The following is a 20,921-nucleotide window of genomic DNA, read 5'->3' on the forward strand; positions in this document are numbered from 1 at the left end:
AATAATAATAATAATAATAATAATAATAATAATTTAGTTTACTATTTTACTTAGCTAAAATGGGCAACACAATGAGGGAGAACTCTACCCTCTGCAGTACTGTGGCCCTCCAGGACTGAAGACTGACACCGCTGATTTATTTGCTGTGTTACCATAAAATCATGACGTCATGAAGTAATCTCTCCCACTTCCACTGAACACCGTTTTTTTGTTGTTGTTGTTGTTGGTTTTTTTTCCCCAGTCAGACGTCACTTCCTCCAATCTTGAGCTAGAGAAGATGGCGGCTATTGTGGAGAGAGTTGAGGGAGGTGGAGGGTCTGTTGATTCCGAATCGGTTTCGCCGAGATTGCCCTCTCCACCGCCCGATCAGCCTCATCAAAACAACCCGCTCCTCGGACTTCCCATCGTGGCCATCGAGACCATTTTAAATTTCCTCTCCTATGATGAAATCAGTCTGCTGCGCCTGGTGAGCTAACTATAACAAAAACAAAGGCTAGGAAAAAGAGCATACTATTGTACTAAGTAGTATGTCAGAGCGGTATGCCACTAAATAAGCGTACTGTTTTGACATACTGTGTAGTATGGAAGTATGCGCTTTTTGGCGAGTACAGTAATGCTGGCTGCCTAAGCAATTTAGCAAGCGTGCATATTAACCAGAATTTGAGTGTTGACGTCTGAACGACTGTCTGTTGGGATTATTCATAACGTTAATTGAATAAAACCCACTTTTAATCCACAGTCACATTTTATTTCCTTAGAGTACATGAGTAAGTTAGTATAGTAGTGAGCTAGCTAACGTTACGTGTTCTTTATACAGCAGTTGTCCCTCGTTATAGCTATGAAGCTAGCTAGCAATATACCCTGTAATCTTCATTTCTCTAAGTATTTGCACTGATGTACCATCTGTCAGAGACTTAAACTTGATAGCTAAGCTATTAGATTGTCAATGAGTCAAGTGTTAATAATGATAATTAATAGTGTAGTTCAATAGCAACCTAAAATCCAAAGATATTTATTAGAGGTCGACCGATAGTGTATTTTTCCTAAGTAGGGCAGTGTCTGCCGATAACTGATTAATCAACGTTTTTAAAACGGATACTGACTGAAAAGTTAACACAAAATAAAATATTGCTGAACTTTATTACAAAAATAAACACTACTGAGTGTACCATGGAAATGTTCTCTACTTTTTTTTCTATTTATATATATATATATATATATATACACACACACACACACACACATACATACATGTATATTATGTGTGTGTGTGTGTGTGTGTGTGTGTGTTTGTATTTATATATATACACACACACACACACACACACACACACATACATACATGTATATTATGTATGTGTGTGTGTTTGTATTTATATATATGTATATATATATATATATATATATATATATATACACACATACACACAGTATCTCACAAAAGTGAGTACACCCCTCACATTTTTGTAAATATTTGATTATATCTTTTAATGTAACAACACTGAAGAAATGTCACTACTACTACAATGTAAAGTAGTGAGTGTACAGCTTGTGTAACAGTGTAAATTTGCTCTCCCCTCAAAATAACACACAGCCATTAATGTCTAAACCGCTGGCAACAAAAGTGAGTACATCCCTAAGTGAAAATGTCCAAATTGGGCCCAAAGTGTCAATATTTTGTGTGGCCACCATTATTTTCCAGCACCGCCTTAACCCTCTTGGGCATGGAGTTCACCAGAGCTTCCCAGGTTGCCACTGGAATCCTCTTCCACTCCTCTATGACGACATCACGGAGCTGGTGGATGTTAGAGACCTTGTGCTCCTCCACCTTCCATTTGAGGAGGCCCCACAGATGCTCAATAGGGTTTAGGTCTGGAGACATGCTTGGCCAGTCCATCACCTTCACCCTCAGCTTCTTTAGCAAGGCAGTGGTCGTCTTGGAGGTGTGTTTGGGGTCATTATCATGCTGGAATACATGCTGGGATCATGCTCTGCTTCTGTATGTCACAGTAGATGTTGACATTCATGGTTCCCTCAATGAACTGTAGCTCTCCAGTGCCAGCAGCACTCATGCAGCCCCAGACCATGACACTCCCACCACCATGCTTGACTGTAGGCAAGACACACTTGTCTTTGTACACCTCTCCTTGTTGCCGCCACACACGCTTGACACCACCTGAACCAAATAAGTTTATCTTGGTCCCATCAGACCACAGGACATGGTTCCAGTAATCCATGTCCTTAGTCTGCTTGTCTTCAGCAAACAATTTGCGGGCTTTCTTGTGCATCATCTTTAGAAGAGGCTTCCTTCTGGGACGACAGCCATGCAGACAAATTTGATGCAGTGTGCGGCGTATGGTCTGTGCACTGACAGGCTGACCCCCCACCCCTTCATCCTCTGCAGCAATGCTGGCAGCACTCATACGTCTATTTCCCAAAGACAACCTCTGGATATGACGCTGAGCACATACACTCAACTTCTTTGGTCGAACATGGCGAGGCCTGTTCTGAGTGGAACCTGTCCTGTTAAACCGCTGTATGGTCTTGGCCACCGTGCTGCAGCTCAGTGTCAGGGTCTTGTCAATCTTCTTATAGCCTAGGCCATCTTTATGTGGAGCAACAATTCTTTTTTTCAGATCCTCAGAGAGTTCTTTGCCACGAGGTGCCACGTTGAACTTCCAGTGACCAGTATGAGGGAGTGTGAGAGCAATGACACCAAATTTAACACACCTGCTCCCCATTCACACCTGAGACCTTGTAACACTAACAAGTCACATGACACATAAAAGATAAAAGAAGTAAATAAAAGATTGAACCAAAGATCATTTCGAGAGTATCATCGAAATTGAACCAAAAAGTAACACTCCAAATAACAAATGGAGACCAATCTCCATGGATTCATCCAAGATGAATTTAAAAAAAAAAAAAAACACTTCAAATAACAACAAAATTTGTCAGCGATAGTTTTTATTTTGCCTCTAGAGGCTGCTCTCATACTATATAATAATGGCGGACCCTTCTTAGCCGCTCCCGCAGCTGACACAACCGGGAAAAACTATCAGCGCCGATGTTTCACAGGTTCCATGTTTTCAGTTTTAATGTGTAGAATATAAACATATTGTATGCTGTTTTTAATCTCCTTAAAAGGTAGGGATGCACCGAAATGAAAATTCTTGGCCAAGCTATTGTATTGCATTACAATATAATGAAAAACTTGGCCGAATACCGAACACGTTTTTCACGTTTTTTCCATTTATTTTGCCATTTTTTTCACCATTGCATAAATTAAATAGTCAAAATGTGCTTTTTACTATTTTGTCTTGCTTTTCAAAGAAAAAAATCAATTACAAAAACTACATTTTCAAAATATTTATTTAACACTGAACATTTTTTTCATTCCAGCAGGCATAGGCTACCAACAAGGCACAATATAATTTTAAATAAATAAATTAGCAAAATAAAAATATTTTTGTGTGGTCATCTTTGAGCCCCCTTGAATAGCTTATGTTAGGCCTATAACTGACTGCTGAAAGGATGTAACACACTGTAGCCTACAATAAAAAATAAAAGTGCATTTAAAAGTGCATTGACAAGAGTGCAGAAAATGGTTATATACGGCTAATTATATTGGGGATATATACCGCTCGCCTCCCTGTACACCTCGCGGAGTATTATAGTAGAAATAGTATAGTTACATACGTTGTTGATGTTATGTTCCTTGATAGATTTAGTTAGTTTAAACTAAAGATTAGTTCATTTAGTCCCCGCTGGTTTTTCCGCTCCCAGTCCATAGTACTAGTTCATGTTTCTTGTTTTGTGTTTTGACCTTGTTTTCTGTGACCACGACTCTGATTCCTGCTTTGCCCCGTTTATGCCTGTTTGCCGATCGCCCGACCCTTTGCCTGTCTTGACTACGTTTTTTGGATTACGATATGGATTTGTCTGCCTGCCCTTAAATAAATACGTCTTTACCTGCTTCCGTAGTCTACTCCCTTACGTCTCGCAACGTGACAGAATACTCCGGAACAGAAACAAAACAAACACACGTGTCCACAGTAAACAATGTCACGGTTGTCAACATCCGAAGAGCATGCGCTCGTGCATGCGCGCACCCTTTCAGGTCTCTGACCGCGCTGTCGGAAGTGGAGGTCGTGACATTCGCGCATCTCACTCTGGTTGCTAGGCTATTTGGTCGCGTCATCAAACAATCAAAATTATTTTGGCCGCCGAACATACCGTGCATCCCTATTAAAAGGCGCAAACCTCTGGCAGACATGGGCCTTGTGTTGTGTACTGGATGGGGTTTTGCTTGTCGACTGGGCTTGGAGAGAAGGTTGTTAAAACGTGGGCGTTGTTAGATTTTAGATTATTATAGAGTCCACAGATTAAGATTTAAGATTTAATAGTATTGTTATTTGTTATTAATGTTGCATGAAAGCTTCTGAGGTGTAGCGTATAGCATGGGCTCTCAAAGTTTTTGCATCCAAGGACCCTTTTAACTGTACAGTTGTAGCTGTAAAATTAAGGATCCCCTCAGCACAGAATTTGTTTATTAAAAAATATTATGCTCATTATTCATATGTGGACAGTAATTATCTAGCTATTTGTTGTAGCCATTGAGCTTTTTATTGCTGAACTGTTCACCAGCAGAACACATTAGCTTCAAGTTTGCCTTATTCATGCATTATTTATGTGTTACTTATTTAAGAAACTTGATTATATTACATAATGTTTGTTTTAGTGACACTCTCTTTCATCATCATGTGTATACAAAGACAAAATCTGAATCTGTTGTCTTTTTTTTTTTTAGGTATGTAAGCGCATGGACATGATTTGCCAACGTATGCTTAACCAAGGGTTCCTCAAAGTGGAGCGTTATCACAGCCTCTGTCAAAAACAAGTCAAAGCCCAGCTGCCGAGGTGAGATTAAACCCTAAAATAACAGAGCTGTTTTATGCACAGGCAGACAACAGACACAGGAAAATTAATTAATCACTATGAATTAATGGCTTCAGCTTCCTCTCAGTACTCAAAATTGTCTGACCCGCGCAAAAGTAGATCCTTGTGCATTCAGACATCTTTTTTTAATTAATGAATGTAGTACATAGCAGTGAGCTGACACTTGACAAGTGATGTGGCATTAATTATTTGCTCTGTCATGCTTCTTAGGCGGGAATCTGAGAGGAGGAACCACTCTCTGGCTCGCCATGCAGACATCTTAGCTGCAGTAGAAACACGACTATCCCTGCTCAATATGACCTTCATGAAATATGTGGACTCCAATCTCTGTTGCTTCATACCTGGCAAGGTACCTGCTGTTATTTACTTTGTGACATTAATTTAAACTTGAAAAGCCTTGCTAAAGTTATTGTGCACAGACATTGTTGCAAAGCCATGAGTTGTCTTGTAAACGTGCTGTGATTTTACATGCATTGGTAGATTCAGGGTTAAATCCTGCATCTTGTCATCAGAATGACACTATCAGACAACTATCAGAATGACGCTGGGCAAAAATGGCATCCATAGAAGAGTGGCAAAGCGAAAACCGCTGCTAGCCCAAAAGAACATTAAGGCTTATCTGAAAACACACCTTGATGATCCTCAAACCTTTTGGGAGAATGTTCTGTGTGACTGATGAGTCGAAAGTGGAACTGTTTTGAAGACAGGTGTCCCAGGGGGATTCACTCGACGCCGAAACTTCTGCATCGTAAAATTTACTTCCGGTGTAAAATTTTAGCGGTGCAGAGATTACAGACATTACAAACTGCAGTTTTGTCATCAGTCCACACAAGAGACATCATCTTTACACACAGCACGAAATCAATGTTTTCCCACCCTCTTTTGATTGACAGGATATAATCGGCCCTGATCATCTGATGTTTTTAAACTATCGGCCGATAGCCGATAACAGGAAAAATAGCCTTTATCGACCGATGCCGATTATCGTCTGATAGATCGGTGCATCTCTAGTAACTATTCAAAAATAACTGAAATGGCTTGCCCTGCTATTATGGCTGGTTTTGTAGTAATTCCTCCATGATTCCTACTCTCTACTCTTCGTTATTATTTACCAGAAATACTGCATGATGTGTACCTCATGAGCAATATTCAAGCAAACCCTGTTTGTCCCTGTCTATCAGGGACTCCTGATAGAAATGATTTCATTATTGTATCCTCCTTCTGTCATACAAATATTTGGCCACCAGAAGGTGCTCCTGTACCAGCCAAGAATAATTTGGACACTATGCTATCATTTCCTAGTTATTGTTTCAAAAAGAACAGAGTATTGTTTTCAGCAGATTTGCTATTACTGACTTCCTGAAACTGTTATGAGAAATTATCTTTAATTAGTAGCAGATTTTAGAATTAGCTTTAATTTTAGTGTAAAAAATCACTTTTAAGGAACTAGACTTTGCACGTTCTCATTTTGGCACAAAAGTAGAATTTTAAAAAATATAAATTGAGTAGAATATCTAATGTTTAGTATAAACAAACTATTCAGACATGCAACATGCATACCTTTAAATGTGTTGTACAATGTTTTGTACAACAATATTTATTGGAGGGCTTTTATTTCTGTACTTTCAACCAATATGTAAAACCCTTTTTTTTTTAATTAAAATTGTAATTTCCAACTGTGTAGTGATTTCCTGTTATAAAATTAGGAAAACATGAACCCCTTTGAGAACCAAGGCTGTAATTAACCCTGACACCAAAAGATTTAACTTCTCGTTTTCTGTTTCTCTTAGGTGATAGATGAAATTTACCGGGTGCTGCGCTATGTAAACTCTACTCGTGCACCACAGAGGGCTCATGAGGTGCTTCAAGAGCTGCGGGACATCTCGTCTATGGCCATGGAGTACTTTGATGAGAAGATTGTCCCCATTCTTAAGAAGAAGCTCCCAGGTGCTGACCTGTCTGGTCGTCTTATAGGATCTGCACCAGGTAAGAGACATGCAGTCTTGTTAAAAATGACAGAAATATAGCACTACAGCCATTGTAAGATTGCAGAGAGGGCTTTCAGAGGTAGCCAGTGGTATGTTAATGGTTAATTTTCTAGTAAAAGTGACCTGCCACTGCAGGTCCTTTGAGCAAGGCCATGTTCAAGTCAGTCATATTGCTTGTTATGTCATGCTCCGGGAGTAACAAGCAGTCGGAAGATAAAAATGGCACTAAAACTTGTCATGTGTTCCACATATAACTATCCAAAACATTAAATGGGCAAAAAACACACAGCAACAACACCTCTAAGGATAGGGAAACACCTCATCAGGAATGTAGTCATTGGATTAATGTTAAGATCAACAATGTTGAAAGTAAATCCAGATGCGCTTAAAAGATTATAATTGTTTTTTATTGGACTTTTAAACTTTCTTCTTCAGTGAGAAAATATAAGTTTGATAATTTTTGGGTGTTGTGTTCACGAGGGATAACAAATATAAAACCTAATATGAAACTAACAGTTGGCACTGCCTGTTAATATTACCAAGCAATTAATGTTAATATTCAGCACTGTGCATGTAAACATCCAGTGACTGTTTTCTGTGTGTTCTTTTGAATAATCAGTACAGTGTGTTTTGCCCATATTTTTAATGTGTTCAACACAGATGGAGGTTTTGGGCCACTTATATTCATATCTGCTAATGGACTACATGCTGTCCTTCCCATCCTGAGCATGGTATCAGAGGAGCTATGGCTAATTTATGAATATGGTCAATGCCTGACTTTGGATTTTGAGCTTATCTTGAGGATATCTCTTATTCTCTTAATTTATAAATAAGTTAAAGTTAATAAAATGTCTTAAATATGAAGTGAAATTTCTTAACCTCTGTCTTCTGCCCTGATTTCTTCAGTGGCTGGGCCATCTAGCTCTCTTAGCACCATGACACTGCTGGCCAAAAATGCGCCGTCCCGCTCAGAGATGACCAAGGTGCAACAGCAGGTGAAGGTGAATGGTGCATCCATGACAGCGCTGCGGCGTGAGATGCAGGAGGTACGTGTCAAGCAGCTCGAGCAGCAGAAGCAGCTGCAAGACCAGGAGCAAAAGCTGCTGGAACAGACGCAGGTAATCGGCGAGCAGAATGCGCGCCTTGCTGAGCTCGAGCACAAGCTGCGCGAACTCATGGAGAGTGCTGTGGGTGCTGGTGCAACCCAGGCCATGCCGACTACCTCTTCTTCCTCCTCAACTTCCTCATCTGCTGGTGCTGTTGTCGTAGCATCCACTTCTTCAGTCAGCCTGGGCACGACAGCAGCAAGCATGGTGGAGGAAGGTAGCATCCCTCACAAACGGCGCCGCAAGAATTCAGACCTACCACGCCACTCCAAGCGCCTGCGGAGCAAGAAATAGGGTGATGTCTTTTAGTTTTTGTGGTTTGCTCCTAATTTGTTTTTGGAGAGTCGTTTCTTGCTTTCTCCAATCAGTTTTCTTTGCACCTGCCCACATTTGGCACGAAACATGGACAGAGCGTGATGGATATCTGCTTTCATTTTTACATGTTTGAAGCAAATGCTATTGTGTCCCTTTGTATCGTACACTAATATGCCTAAAGGCTCTTGGTGTAACGGCTTTAGATGACTCTTGCCTTCCGTGTCTGCTGTTGTTGTATGGCGTTGATCCTGAAATTCATAGTAAAAGGAAGAAAGATAAGCTGGAATTAAGCATCTGTTGCTGAGTCAAGTACAAGAGCATGTTCTTTATTTCCCTTGCTGAATAACTGAACTTTCAGAAAGAAGTGAAAAAGAGCACATATGTAACACATACACTGGCTGCAACATTAACATTTAACCTGTTGGCCCAAGTATGGCCATATAAAGTCTAAAATATGTAAAGCATGTGTCTGATTATTTCATTTAAATGATAAATATTCAGAATGTGAAAGTTAAGGGATTGAATTTGAAAAGCATCTTAATGATCCCTGCCTAGTACAAAAGACACCTTTGACTATGTTGCAATGCCATTTTGTAGCTACCATTATTTTTGTGGTTATACAGTTGCTTACTAAATAGAGCTGCCAGTGCAATAAGAGTTGTCAGAAGCCTTGTCACGAGTTATTAATGTTCAGTTTAATTTTGAGAAGTACATCTGCCACTCCTGTCTTGCTACATTTTTGTTAGTCCAATCCCCAATCATCTTATCGCTTTCACTTTACTATGTGCTGTTTCAGTCTGTCACAAAGTATTTAAGGAATCGTTCACCCAAACAGTGCTACATTGGCTAGCAACAAAATGAAAACCAATATTGTTGGTTAGTATGGTGTATTATTTGACAACGTCAGCGTTGCCTGTTGCCTTTTTGGCAATCCTTCTTTACTGAGTAGAAATTATTCAAATCCTCATGAAGTAGAGGAAGACATGAAGACATTAGAACAATCTTTAGTCCTGGTCATATGATGCTAAAGCCCTGAAGGAATTTGTTGCAGTGCTGCAAAATAATTAGCCCACATTCCCTGACAGATAGAAATACACTGCTTTTCCTTAGAAGGCTGAAATTGACTCACTTCCCTGAAAGAATTTTTATCATGTTTACAGTGTGATTCTTCAAAGAATAACTGTGAGACTGTGTAGTCATCATCAACAGCTCATCGTTTATCTCGGGCACTGAGATAGTGTTAACCATTGTAAGCATGTAGTGTAAATATCATTGTGACTCTGACATTTCTTCATTAAGATTACTGAAGTATGACTGAAATCTCTACCCTGACAGCATAAACAGTTTCACAGAGTGGAACCAGCAGGGTGCTTTATTTATTTATTTTTATTTTAAACGTAGCATAACTTGTTAAAAGCTTGTACGTTATTTGTTTCTACCTGTCATAAAAGGATGGAAGTGAAAGAAACCTCGGAGTAAAAAAAACACTGCAAATTCTTTACAGAATCAATTCAGTCAAATAATGATTGTGGTTATTAGTGAATGAAAGACAGCCTAGCTTGTTACCTTGGCATTATGCTAACGTTAAAACTACTCTTTATAGGAAAATACAAATAAACCCAATTGATGCTAATGCAACTGCATTCACGGTCCATATATGGTTGTCTTAAAACCCAAGAATTATTCCTCCTTATTCCTGAACTATATCTCCATTTTGCAAGCATTTTGGCTAAGGTTAATCCCCACAATTAATGTAGGTGCAGCCTGATGTGGAAATGTGGGGGGAACTGGATCTAACTAATCCTGAAACCAGATGTCATATATGCAGCAACCTCTAATTTCTGAAAACTTGCGTTAGAATAGCATGTATGTTTTCATATTATAATCAGGGCACACTGAAATACTTTATAACCTGTGGTTGAATGCAAGAGTGTCTCGGTTTGGGGGGTGTCTGTACTGTAAACATGTACTTCAGAGAGAAGCCTGGATTATTTTATCTATGTAATAAGGGGAAATTAATCTTGTACATTGCCTGTTTGTGGCAGAGGAAAAAAAGATTTGTTGCACATATTTCTGTTAAAAAAAATGTACAAATGAATCGTATTAAATCACATTAAGCCAGAGCCATTTGGTGCATGAGTAATGGGTTTTTATTCAGTTGTATGTTGAGAATTGATTATTAGCTATGTTCTGTTCCTTGTGGAAAGAGGTAAAGTAAACAATACAATTAATTTCTTTATATACTAAGAGATATTGTATAAAAAAGTCTTGTAGGTGAAACAAGCGTTCTTCTGTTTGGAAAGGCATATTGAAGAATGTATCACTTCTAAGTTCAGTGAATATGTTGGTTTAGAAAAAAAAATACATTTTTTTTAACATATGTGTTTTTGTTTCCTGATACCATTTAAAATATTATAAATAATTTGAATACTTAAAATGCAACTAAATACAGTCATATATCTAAAGGAATTCATAAGCCAACAATTCTAATTCTAGCATGTCACTAACTTTCCCTTTTTTTTTTTTTTTGAGGTGGCCTGATGGCATAGAATCAATATGAATAATGACTTTAGAAGCACAACTTGCTCAGAAGTCACTGCAATTGAATGCAATTTTAAGATAAAAAAAATTACATTTTACAATACATTAAGTATTAAATCATCTTGCACTTAACTTAAGGTCTTTCCTTGTAAAGGAATTTACAAGATTTTAGGCTATTAACATTCTTAATCTGGTGTTAGAAATATGTATTGAATCTCTTTTTAAAACATTTAACAAAAATACAGGATAACAGGAGGGTCACTCTCAAAAGTTGAGCCTGGGTGCTAATCTCAGGCTAGTGTTAGCTGCCTGCTGTTGAGCTGGTGTAAACAGACATACGTCATAAATGTAAATGTAATCAAATGTGGCTGCAGAAAAGCAAATATTAAATACTGGATATACAGTGCATCCGGAAAGTATTCACAGCGCTTCACTTTTTCCACATTTTGTTATGTTACAGCCTTATTCCTAAATGGATTAAATTCATTATTTTCTTCAAAATTCTACAAACAATACCCCATAATGACAATGTGAAAGAAGTTTGTTTGACATCTTTGCAAATTTATTAAAAATAAAAAAGCACATGTACATAAGCATTCACAGCCTTTGCTCAATACTTTGTTGAAGCACCTTTGGCACCAATTACAGCCTCAAGTCTTTTTGAGTATGATGTTACAAGCTTGGCACACCTATTTTTGGGCAGTTTCTCCCATTCTTCTTTGCAGGACCTCTCAAGCTCCATCAGGTTGGAAGGGGAGCGTCGGTGCACAGCCATTTTCAGATCTCTCCAGAGATATTCAATCTGGTTCAAGTCTGAGCTCTGGCTGGTACACTCAAGGACATTCACAGAGTTGTCCTGTAGCTACTCCTTTGTTATTTTGGCTGTCTGCTTAGGGTCGTTGTCCTGTTGGAAGATGAACCTTCACCCCAGTCTGAGGCCCAGAGCGCTCTGGAGCAGGTTTTCATCAAGGATGTCTTTCTACATTGCTGCATTCATCTTTCCCTCGATCCTGACTAGTCTCCCAGTTCCTGCTGCTGAAAAACATCCCCACAGCATGATGCTGCCACCACCATGCTTTACTGTAGGGATGGTATTGACCAGGTGATGACTGGTGCCTGGTTTCCTCCAGACATTATGCTTGCCATTCAGGCCAAAGAGTTCAATCTTTCGTTTTTCATGGTCTGAGAGCCCTTCAGGTGCCTTTTGGCAAACTCCAGGCGGGCTGTCATGTGCCTTTTACTGAGGAGTGGCTTCCGTCTGGCCACTCTATCATATAGGCCTGATTGGTGGAGTTCTGCAGAGATGGTTGTTCTTCTGGAAGGTTCTCCTCTCTCCACAGAGACACGCTGGAGCTTTGTCAGAGTGACCATCGGGTTTTTGGTCACCTCCCTGACTAAGGCCCTTGTCCCCCGATCGCTCAGTTTGGCCTGGCAGCCAGCTCTAGGAAGAGTCCTGGTGGTTCCAAACTTCTTCCATTTACGGATGATGGAGGCCACTGTGCTCATTGGGACCTTCAATGCTGCAGAAATGATTCTGTACCCTTCCCTAGATCTGTGCCTCGATACAATCCTGTCTCGGAGGTCTACAGACAATTCCTTGGACTTCATGGCTTGGTTTGTGCTCTGACATGCATTGTTAACTGTGGGACCTTATATAGACAGGTGTGTGCCTTTCCAAACCATGTCCAATCAACTGAATTTACCACAGGTGGACTCCAGTCAAGTTGTAGAAACATCTCAAGGATGATCAGTGGAAACAGGATGCACCTGAGCTCAATTTTCAGTGTCATGGCAAAGGCTGTGAATACTTATGTACATGTGCCTTTTTTTTTTTTATAAATTTGCAAAGATGTCAAACAACCTTCTTTCACGTTGTCATTATGGGGTATTGTTTGTAGAATTTTGAGGAAAATAATCAATTTAATCCATTTTGGAATAAGGCTGTAACATGACAAAATGTGGAAAAAGTGAAGCGCTGTGAATACCTTCCGGATGCACTGTGTGTGTGTGTGTGTGTGTGTGTGTGTGTGTGTGTGTATATTGTGTTTGTATATGTATATATGTGAATTATAATGTATTTTTATTTACAAGGAGGTATATATTCGCTGCAGTTAGATCTTACATTAAATTTGAAGTACGATTAAAAAATTTGTTCAACTTAACCTGCTGAAACCTTGCCAATATGATCGATATACATATCTCAGAGGCTTCATTTTTAACAGATTGGGCTATATGCTCACATATTTTGTCTGTAAAAAAGTGCATTTGACTTAAGAAAAAAAAAAAAGTCTGCTCAGTGTTAAAATGTGCTCTAGTGATGTGCTGTAGCTGTGACGTTAGTGATTATGGGTTGTGAATGTAAGTAGATAAAGGCATGTTAAAAATTACAGAAACACTGTGCAACTGTAGGTGACTTAGCCTCACACTAGCTGCTACCCATGAGCTTTCTAATACTTTTTAAATAATGTAATGGTAAACAGTTCTATGGAATCTACTGTATAGGAAATGTCTTGGATGTTACCACAAAGAAATACCTGCTATAGAATGCATATAGGAAAATGGGCTTCTTAGTATTTGACTGAAAGGTAGAAAGGGACTTGGTAGGATATTTGCTTTGTAAAATTGAGCTTCTTTCACGTCTACAAGCCTTTTAGCTGGCTAGCAAAGTGAACAAAAGGCTTCATCCAACTCCAACCTTTGTACGTCTGTTGTGCACCCGAGGCATCAGATTTCACTCTGTTAAAACATGGGCACGTTGTCCCTTATATGAATAGAAGGCTTTGTCACAAAATCAACATTCATTTCATTTAGTAACCATTTATCCTGGTCAAGGTTTAGGTGGATCCTGGGAGCACATGGTGGGAATATATCCTGGATGCAGATGCTAGTTCATTGCTGGGCACCATGCACATAATAATACTTTATTTTATCATAGGTTCTTCATGTTAAGTCTTTGACTATTGTTAGTCTCTGACTAAACTGAGAGATGGTAAGAAGTGGGTAAATGCACAAGAGTCTTTCAAATATTGTTTCAAACCGCATACATGTAACATTAAAAACCCCTGACAGGTGAAGTGAATAACATTGTTTATCTCATTACAGTGGCACCTGTCAAGGGGTGGGATATATTAGGCAGCAAGTGAAGACACAGTTCTTGAAGTTTATGTGTTGGAAGCAGGAAAAATGGGCAAGCATAAGGATCTAAACAACTTTAACAAGGGCCAAATTGTGATGGCTAGACGACTGGCTCAGAGCATCTCCAAAACAGCAGGTCAAGGTGGGTGTTCCTGGTATGCAATGGTTAGTGCCTACCAAAAGTGATCCAAGGAAGGGCAACAGGGTCATGGGTGCCCAAGGTTGATTGATGCTCATGGGGTGCGAAGGCTAGCCGGTTTGGCCTTCCCACAGAATAGCTACTATAGCACAAATTTCTGAAAACCTTATTGCTGGCTCTGATAGAAAGGTGTCAGAATACCCAGTACATTGTAGCTTCCTATGTATGGGGCTGTGTAGCTGTAGACTGGTCAGAGTGCCCATGCTAACCCCCGTCCACAAGCGATAGTGCCTACTATGGGCACTTGAGCATTAGAGCTGGACCATGGAGCAATGGAAGAAAGTGGTCTGATGAATAACGTTTTCTTTTACATCATGTGGACAGCCGGGTGCATCTGCGTCTCTACCTGGGGAAAAGATGGTACCAGGATGCACTATGGGAAAAGGCAAGCCGGTGGAGACAGTGTGATGCTCTAGGCAATGTTCTGCTGGGAAACCTTGCGTTCTGGCATTCATGTGGATGTTATTCTGACATATACCACCTACCAAAACATTGTTGCAGACCAAGTACACCTGTTCATGGCAACGGTATTCCCTAATGGCAGTGGCCTCTTCAGCAGGATAATGTGCCCTGCCCCACTGCAAAAATTGTTCAGGAATGGTTTGAGGAATATGACAAAGTTCAAGGTGTTGACTTGGCCTCCAAATTCGCAAATTACAGGACTTAAAGGATCTGCTGCACATGTCTTGGTGCCAGATACCACAGCACACCTTCAGAGGTCTTGTGGAGTCCATGCCACGATGGTTCAGAGCTGTTCTGGTGGCACAAGGGGGCATACAACATATTATTCAATTAAAATGTTATTGCTCACACACTGTACACAACCATACACAGTATGACATGCAGTGAAATGCTTTTTCAACTGTCTGTGACATAAAAATACAATTTACATAAACCAGAATTTGCTTCTATACAGGTAGGAAAAGGAAAATATGATATAAGGGATACAAAGATCAGTGGCAGAAACGGTACAATTGTATTTTGAATAAGATTCAGATATGTGCAGTTGTTTGTTTATATTGCACAATATATGCTGTGCAACATCAGGCTGAGGTAGTGGGTGTTGTACAAACAAGTCCAAGCTCTAGTCCTATGTGTTGTCCTAGTTGAGGCCCAAATGACTGTGGGAAGAAGCTTCTCCTCATTCTCTCTGTATTGGCCTTCAAGAAGCGGAAGCCCTTCTCTGACTTCAACAGAGATAAGAGTTCATTGTTCAGATGGCTTTTGTACTTCACTATCTTCCTGGCCTTGGTCCAACACGACTTGCTGTGGTGTGATAGACTGCAGGTCTGGGAGCACAGTGCAGATGTTATGCACTGCTGATCGCACCACTCTGTGGAGAGCCCATCTATCCTGCTTCGTGCTGTTCCCAAACCAGGCTGTGATGCTTCCAGTCAGGATACTCTTGATGACGATGGTGTTAAAGTTCCTTAGCACCTTAGAGGGCAGTTTAAAGTCCCTTAAATACAGTAACACCCTGGTAAAGACACTGACAAGCCTTCTTCACTAGGGTGTTAATGTGACAAGACCATGACAGGTCCTGCGTGATGTGAACACCAAGGTATCGGAAACTGTCCACTCTCTCCACTGGAGCCCTGTTGAGGGGTGGCAGCTCCTCTCCTGCTTCATCCTGAAGTCCACTATCAATTCCTTTGTCTTTCTAAGGTTCAGGTTTAAATGTTATGGCTGATTGGTGCAATTCACACCCTTTATTATACAATATCTTTTATGTAGGATATTCCCATATTCAAACTGATTACATAAATACCAATCTTTGTATGATAGTAATTTGTGTACTTATCAGTTTTTGTATTCTAGTAAGTGTATGATGAAGTAACTTGATCCATTTGTATCTCTACTCATTACACTTCCTCAAGGGACCTTTGCCTCATGAAAGCGTGTCACTATTTGCAGTGACGCATGATGCAGGGTTTTTAATATATACCACCATTATGTAGCAATCTTTCCCAGAATCCTTCTCGCAAAGCCACTTCCGATTAAACTTCTGGAGTTTAACCAGGGTTCGTAGTACTAAAGTTGTGTATACTGCCAGTCAAACGTTATTAGTCGCCTGATGTTTTATTACAGTTTAATCACCAGTATGACTACAAACAGAATGACACAGAATAGCAATTAAATAAGGAAACCTAAATCTTGGGATCCTAATTGGATAGTGCTTTAAAAGAAAGTGTACCTGGAGGGTAAATACATTAAGCCTACAGATAAAAAGATCCATACACAGTACTAGTATTAACTGTAAACCATAAATATGTGGTGTGCTTCAAGTGTCTAAGCAGAGTGATGTAAAAAAATTATCCAGTTCCTGGTTAGATCTGATCTAAATTGTTCCAATAAACTAACATTTAATTCAATTAAATGTTGTTTATATAGTATGTTTAACAATGCACAAAGCAGCTTTTCAGCATTCTGGATATGGATTGAGTTTTATCCCCAATGAACAAGCCAAAGACAACAGTGGCAAGGAAAAACTCCCTGAGACAACATGAGGAAGAAACCTTGAGAGGAACCTTTCTTAAAACGGAAACCTTCCTCTTAAATAGATGTTACTCAACCACAGCCATATGCTATAAAGTCAAGCTGTGCTAAGTGTGTTGAAAGGATCTTCAGTATGAGCATCAGATTAATTTTTAAAAATGTCATTAGTTTTTAACTTTAAATGTATAGTAACTAAGTGAAGTTATCTACTTAATAATGAATGAGACTTGAGCAGTTTTCAGTAAGGGCAATCTTTAGGTCATCCATTGTCATCTTTTGTGTATGTTTAATTTAGGGCAGATAAAGATAGTATCATCACATAATTATTAAGTATGCTTTTGGAGTGCAAGCGGTGACTAAAGCAAGACTAGCTATGACAGCTTAAATAAAAGGGAGAACCAGAAGGTAACACAGACATGAAGGCATCCTGGGACATAAATAATAAAGAACATTTCTCAATTCATGTATACCTATTGCTTGCTCCTAGAGCAGCATGCCTCTAAATAATGCCCCCTGAGGAGGAGACACTCCTTATAAAATAGCATGTTACAGTAGAGGCTTGACATTCAGCCCATTTATAGGCAATGGTGATGATGCTCACTAACCAGTTGTCCAGCCTTTGCTTAGACATGTTTTTAATCTGGCAAATGAACAGTTGCTCTGAGTGTAGGATGGCTGCCATCAAGGAATGCTCTACAGGTTCACCTACAAGCTGCAAGGTCAATCGGCTGATTCATGCATGGCAAGCTGCCTGTCTATACAAGTGATTGCTAGCAAAAAGGCAGTTTTTTCATCCCTATCAGAAATGCAGGCCCCAGAGAGAGGTCATCCACAGTGCTGTGATGCTGCAATGGCTGCCATATACACCTTAAGTGTAGATTGGGACTTGCCACTATCTACTAGGGAAATGGACTGGGTCCAACAGAGGCTGCACAGAAACTGCTCTAATGGTGGTCACTGAGAAGCTTCATGCCACTAGATCAGCTAAATTCAGCAAATTGACCTTTCAGCAAGCTTCGATATAGTCAACCACAAGACTTGTCCATCCTCATGAGTCTTGGAATTTGTGACACAGCATGGTAATGGTTGGTTTTCTACCTGGAGGGACAGTCATGTCAGATGACAATGAGGGGATCCATATCTTCTCCATGCAAACTCTGGTGTCCCACAAGGGTTGGTGCTACCGGCTCAGTCCAACAGGACTCAGTTTGAAGTTTTCTCCTGTTTTCCCTCTATACCTACTCTCATGGTGAGGTCATATCCTCACCTGGGTTTTCATACCACTGTTATGCAGATACTCTGTTCATCCAGTGACGATGCTCCATGGACTCTTGTGAAAAAAGACAGAAAACACAGGAAAACATGCAACCACAAGGAGCATTACGACAAACAGCGAAAGATAGTCAGTCTCCTTCAATGGGTTTGTGGAATATTCACAGATTTTTAAATAATTGGAAGATTTTTTTGATGTAGTAGGGCTCTACAGTGCGACCATTTCTCTCGCATTTGCAACTGAAAAGTTCTTTGTACGACTGTGAAAAAATATTTAGGAGCACTAGTGCGAGTGACCTGTTCGGAGTTGGATAATACAATCGGGATAAAAACTACAACTCCAAAAAGCACCTACACTGTGCAACAGTTATTTCACAATGCATTTCATCATCTCTTTCAACCGAACAAGTGTGTAAATACTGCAAAGAAGTCATTATGATGGCAAGAGTAACTCTGTACATCATCTGCTTCTCTCAACTTCACAATCTCACAACCGCCATCTTTTATTGATCCCGCAAAATGACCTGCACCTTGCGACTTGCTCGTGTAGAGACAGCGGTAAATTAATAATAATGCTAACGTAACAAGGTGGGTTTAATTCAAACTTTTTTATTAAATAATTCCTCATCAATCATAATCAAGAGTAGCAACGGTTCCGTTTGTAAACATACTGCTGCTCCCCTTCACTAACTTTAATAGCGCATTCACTGTATTTAAACTCACGGTTGCCAGAAATCACTAGAAAAGTCAACTCCAGTTTCCATGTTTTGATTTAATCCACTAACAAACACAATATTTATTATTAGCAGACATGGACACTGTACTGGGGGAACCCATCTAAAACTGATAAACAAACAAACAAAACTAATAAAATGTAAAGACAGAAATGTGCTCAGTTATAAATAAATCATTTAATATAAAAAGTAGATATTATAATAACTTCATAAAATATAAATAAAATGAGAAATTAAATAGTGTTTAATTACTATGGGTTGCATTTAATGTCAATCTGACATTAACCTTAGTAAGCTATTTCCTTAGAAAGCTATTAGCTTTTTCCTAATATAGATCATGCTTGTGTTAGTCTACTTTTAATTAGGACTCTTTATTGTTTAAAATATTTAAAAAATAAATATTTTATGCTTGTTTATTTATCAATTAACCAACAGTATTTCTCATTGCTATTATTTTAATTCAATTAACAGTGACTATGAACAGAGAGCTTACATTTAACTGTTTATGACAGACCTCCTGATTCAAGCTTAAATAAAAAAAGATTGGTATCTGGATCGATATTGGCTGCAAAAATCCTGATCGGTGCATCCCTAATGAACACCATCAAACTAAAGCTCTTTGCATGTGGGGGGTAAATGAACTCACCCAATCACATCCTATATGAGATTATTCAGATATACAGTATCTCACAAAAGTGAGTACACCCCTCACATTTTTGTAAATATTTGATTATATCTTTTCATGTGACAACACTGAAGAAATGACACTTTGCTACAATGTAAAGTAGTGAGTGTACAGCTTGTGTAACAGTGTAAATTTGCTGTCCCCTCAAAATAACTCAACACAGCCTAAACAGTCTAAACCACTGGCAACAAAAGTGAGTACACCCCTAAGTGAAAATGTCCAAATTGGGCCCAATTAGCCATTTTCCCTCCCTGGTGTCATGTGACTTGTTAGTGTTACAATGTCTCAGGTGTGAATGGGGAGCAGGTGTGTTGAATTTGGTGTCATTGCTCTCACACTCCCTCATACTGGCCACTGGAAGTTCAACATGGCACCTCAGCACGGTGGCCAAGACCATACAGCGGTTTAACAGGACAGGTTCCATTCAGAACAGGCCTCGCCATGGTCAACCAAAGAAGTTGAGTGCACGTGCTCAGTGTCGTATCCAGAGGTTGTCTTTGGGAAATAGACGTATGAGTGCTGCCAGCATTGCTGCAGAGGTTGAAGGGGTGGGGGTCAGCCTGTCAGTGCTCAGACCATATGCCGCACACTGTATCAAATTTGTCTGCATTGCTGTCGTCCCAGAAGGAAGCCTCTGCTAAAGATGATGCACAAGAAAGCCCGCAAACAGTTTGCTGAAGACAAGCAGACTAAGGACATGGATTACTGGAACCATGTCCTGTGGTCTGATGAGACCAAGATAAACTTATTTGGTTCAGATGGTGTCAAGCGTGTGTGGCGGCAACCAGGTGAGGATTACAAAGACAAGTGTGTCTTCCCTACAGTCAAGCATGGTGGTGGGAGTGTCATGGTCTGGGGCTGCATGAGTGCTGCCGGCACTGGGGAGCTACAGTTCATTGAGGGAACCATGAATGCCAACATGTACTGTGATATACTGAAAAAGAGCATGGCCTCAGGGCAGTATTCCAGCATGATAATGACCCCAAACACATCTCCAGGACGACCACTGCCTTGCTAAAGAAGCTGAGGGTGAAGGTGATGGACTGGACAAGCATGTCTCCAGACCTAAACCCTATTGAGCATCTGTGGGGCATCCTCAGACGGGAGGTCTCTAACATCCACCAGCTCTGTGATGTCGTCATGGAGGAGTGGAAGAGGACTCCAGTGGCAACCTGTGAAGCTCTGGTGAACTCCATGCCCAAGAGGGTTAAGGCAGTGCTGGAAAATAATGGTGGCCACACAAAATATTGACACTTTGGGCCCAATTTGGACATTTTCACTTAGGAGTGTACTCACTTTTGTTGCCAGCGGTTTAGACATTAATGGCTGTGTATTCAGTTATTTTGAGGGGACAGCAAATTTACACTGTTACACAAGCTGTATACTCACTACTTTACATGGTAGCAGAGTGTCATTTCTCTAGTGTTGTCACATGTAAAGATATAATCAAATATTTACAAAAATATGAGGGGTGTACTCATTTTTGTGAGA

General features: G+C 39.8%; 1 protein-coding gene across 1 annotated transcript; it reads left to right on the plus strand.

The window, feature by feature from the left end:
- Positions 1 to 244: 244 nt before the first annotated feature.
- fbxo28 (F-box protein 28) lies at positions 245 to 10,742 on the plus strand. Its single transcript, XM_053619721.1, has 5 exons — positions 245 to 466; positions 4,811 to 4,920; positions 5,170 to 5,308; positions 6,750 to 6,945; positions 7,854 to 10,742. The coding sequence occupies exons 1-5, from the start codon at positions 278 to 280 to the stop codon at positions 8,345 to 8,347; spliced, it is 1,128 nt and encodes a 375-aa protein (XP_053475696.1). The 5' UTR covers positions 245 to 277; the 3' UTR covers positions 8,348 to 10,742.
- Positions 10,743 to 20,921: the final 10,179 nt, after the last annotated feature.

This window comes from Ictalurus furcatus, chromosome 29, assembly GCF_023375685.1.
Source record: "Ictalurus furcatus strain D&B chromosome 29, Billie_1.0, whole genome shotgun sequence".
Taxonomy (NCBI): domain Eukaryota; kingdom Metazoa; phylum Chordata; class Actinopteri; order Siluriformes; family Ictaluridae; genus Ictalurus; species Ictalurus furcatus.

What these genes read in the sequence shown, in the direction of transcription:
- fbxo28 (XM_053619721.1), top strand. Translation starts at nt 278, where the DNA reads ATGGCGGCTATTGTGGAGAGAGTTGAGGGAGGTGGAGGGTCTGTTGAT. An exon ending in GTCAAAGCCCAGCTGCCGAG is followed by an intron (nt 4,921 to 5,169) that starts GTGAGATTAAAC and finishes CATGCTTCTTAG; the next exon opens with GCGGGAATCTGAGAGGAGGA. An exon ending in TCTTATAGGATCTGCACCAG is followed by an intron (nt 6,946 to 7,853) that starts GTAAGAGACATG and finishes TGATTTCTTCAG; the next exon opens with TGGCTGGGCCATCTAGCTCT.